At 45.0% G+C, this 3,019-nt stretch overlaps 1 protein-coding gene across 1 annotated transcript; it reads left to right on the forward strand.

The window, feature by feature from the left end:
- Positions 1-1,010: 1,010 nt before the first annotated feature.
- LOC140819821 (E3 ubiquitin-protein ligase CIP8-like) lies at positions 1,011-2,521 on the forward strand. The gene has a single exon (XM_073180059.1). It carries the CDS (start codon positions 1,128-1,130, stop codon positions 2,226-2,228), a length of 1,101 nt encoding a protein of 366 aa, XP_073036160.1. The 5' UTR covers positions 1,011-1,127; the 3' UTR covers positions 2,229-2,521.
- The last annotated feature ends 498 nt before the right edge of the window (positions 2,522-3,019 follow it).

Consider the following 3,019-nt stretch of genomic DNA (forward strand, 5'->3'; position numbering starts at 1 on the left):
CAATCAGCCCCTATGAAACCTTCCTAGGACCATGACCAAGCCCCTTGGACCTACTTAGACCAGACCTAGTGAGCCATGCAGGAGGACGTTCAAGGTTCTCCCTAAAAACTCGCGGCCACGGCTCGGTTGTGTCCTAGTCGTGCGCCCGCTCCTAGCCCTTCCAACCTTGCGTGGACCACCATGGCTCGATGCTAGGACCTTAGTGAGCCCTGCCCCTTTCTTGGAAAGTACCCTACGCGGCCCCTTCCTTCTTTTCCAGCGAAAATGCAAGCCCTAGCCCTATGAGCCCCCAAATCAAACAGCCCTTCTTCTTGAACCATACCAGGCCTTACCTCCTCCCAAAAAGGACCGCAAGACTACCCTCTTAGGACTCTTGGACATGCCCCAACAGCAGCCCATGTCTTGCTCCTTCCTAGCCCTCAAATCAAAACCATAGCCTCCTTACAACCAAGTTTTCGTTCAATACTTTGCCTTACATGTACACCCCTTAACCGTGGACCTTAACCACCCTCAAACACACTGAAATTCATCTCTTCTCATATCCCTACCATAACATCTCATTTGTACATCATAAATATGAATTTAAATTGATGAAAAATCTAGTTTTGTTCATGTTTTGCCATAAAAACGAAAATATAAGATAGTGTATCATATTTTTCATGCAACATGTATCAATACATATAATATGGCATGAACGATGGTTGAAGAAAGATTAAGGCGTGCTTTTGCGTATTTCATGCACGGAAAACAACTTGCGATGAGAAGAATGTTGACGGAGAGAGACATGAACTTGCTGCGTTTTAGTCCTTGCAAACTCACGTCATACATTTTTAAATAAAATCTATCGTCAAACACTAATTTTTAATATTTTCAACTTTTTTATTTTCAATACATACTATTCTTATTTTTTTTTACGAGAAAACTTAAATTCTTTATTTAGTAATAAAAGTCCTCGTTTATAATTTTGTCAAGCTAGGAAAAAATCACCTGACACCCAGAAACACACACCCAGAGGTGTATAAAATAAAATATAAAGAAAAGGAAGAAAATCAAATCACGATACTGATAGCCTACCCATCTTCCTCCGCTCACCATTTTCGTATTTTCAGGAAAAAGAATTGTTCGCCATGGCTGAGATCTCACCGGATCGATCTCCAGCCCAACCACAGTCAACTTCGGTCACGGAGTATTGGTGCTACAGCTGTGACAAGAGGGTTTCGGTCGAGACACTCGCCGATCTTAACGACGTCGTCTGCTCCGAGTGCAAGAACGGGTTCGTCGAACCCATCTCCGCAGCCGCCTCCGGAACTTCGACGCACGACGCACGCGCCGATTCCCAGCAGGTTCTTCGCTCCAATTACGGTGACGAGTTCTTACGGATGCTTCGGCTCATAACCCTGGCCGCGCGTGAGGAGGACGCGCCGCCCCCTCCCCAGCCCCGATCGGATCCGGACTGGTGGGGGGAGGGCAACGGAGATGACGACGACGACGAGGATGACCGATCGGTCATAGTCCAGGAGGACGGTGATGATGCTCGTGACCTTGAGCAGCGCGAGGTCGAGAATGTAGATGGATCCGACGGTGAGGATGAAGGTGAGGGAAGTGAGGTTGGAGAGTTGCTTGGTGAGGAAAATGATGAAGGGCAGATGAGCAGAAGGCAGCGGGATGTACTGAGGCTAAGGCTTAGAAACTTTGCCACTCGAGCTGCTAGCAGACGCAACAGGATTCTTGATTGGGCGGATATTTTGATGGGCCTCGAAGACCATTCGATTGATCTTCGATTACAGATTCCGGAATTCGATACGTATCTTGGGAACCCAGGAGATTATGTGGATGCTGCGGGCTACGAAGCCCTACTGCAGAACTTAGCAGAGAGTGATGGTGGAGGGAAAGGTGGGGCGCCACCGGCTGCGAAGGCAGCTGTGGAGGGATTGGGGAGTTGGGTAATTGATGAAGAAGGGAAGGAATTGGAGTGTTCTATTTGCAAAGATATGGTGAATGTGGGCGAAATCGCCAAGAAATTGCCTTGTGGGCATGGGTATCATGGTGACTGTATTGTTCCTTGGCTGGGGTCGCGGAATTCGTGTCCCGTGTGTCGGTTTGAGCTGCCTACGGATGACCCCGAGTACGAAGAGGAGAGGAGGAAGAGAGTGGTCATGGCGGGCTTATCGGCAGCGCCCTCCAGTTCTTCTGGGAGTAGTGGTAGCAGTAGTTTTTGCTGTGATTGATTGGACGTGGTACGCAATGAATTTGTATTCTTTATTGCTGTTCCGTTGGTTAAACTGTAGGTTTGTTTCAATGCTGGGCTTTAGAGATGTTTGATTTGGAACTTGTTTTCATATTAGTACTCGTCCCAATTACATTAAATTCCCCTTCCTTACTCTCAACTAAATTCCTGGTTCGTCTCTGTGTGTGGGGGCTGAATCTTTGTTGTTATTTGGTTTCTCATGTGTAAATAATAATCCGAATTTGAAATTTCAGAATCAGTATTATGTGATATAATTGCTATTGTTCTGTTCTACCTTTTGGTGGTGTTTCTCAGCATGTTGGGAAATATGTATCGATTACCTGTATTTTCTTCAAGTTGCCATATGCTTTACGGATACAAATTTAAAGGTTGAAGTGACACTAGCATCAACTAATGCATATTGCATGGTGATTTCTAAACATTCCGGTGGATGTTTAATTATGGGAATGCTTACTAAAAAAGACTTGTGAAGAGTTTCTAGAGGTATGTATATTCAGGGGTGTTTATTGAATCATGGACTTGCAGTTGTCATTTGATTTGAAACAATGTCTGGAATATGAGGTAGCAAGATGATCAGGGTCATACAGGATAGGTTCAGGCAGTCCTTAAGACAGATGTTAGGACGGCCAAAGTAACGCATTAATTTAGGATTTCGGCATTATGGTCTAGGGAAATCTCAGTGGACTGGATAATTCAAGAACTATATATATTTGTTGGTAAAGTTGGAAGCTTTTGACAGAATAAATTTGTTCGTGTTTTGAAATTGAGATG

The sequence above is a fragment of the Primulina eburnea genome, chromosome 18 (genome assembly GCF_022965805.1).
Source record: "Primulina eburnea isolate SZY01 chromosome 18, ASM2296580v1, whole genome shotgun sequence".
Classification (NCBI taxonomy): Eukaryota; Viridiplantae; Streptophyta; class Magnoliopsida; order Lamiales; family Gesneriaceae; genus Primulina; species Primulina eburnea.

What these genes read in the sequence shown, in the direction of transcription:
- LOC140819821 (XM_073180059.1), top strand. Translation starts at nt 1,128, where the DNA reads ATGGCTGAGATCTCACCGGATCGATCTCCAGCCCAACCACAGTCAACT.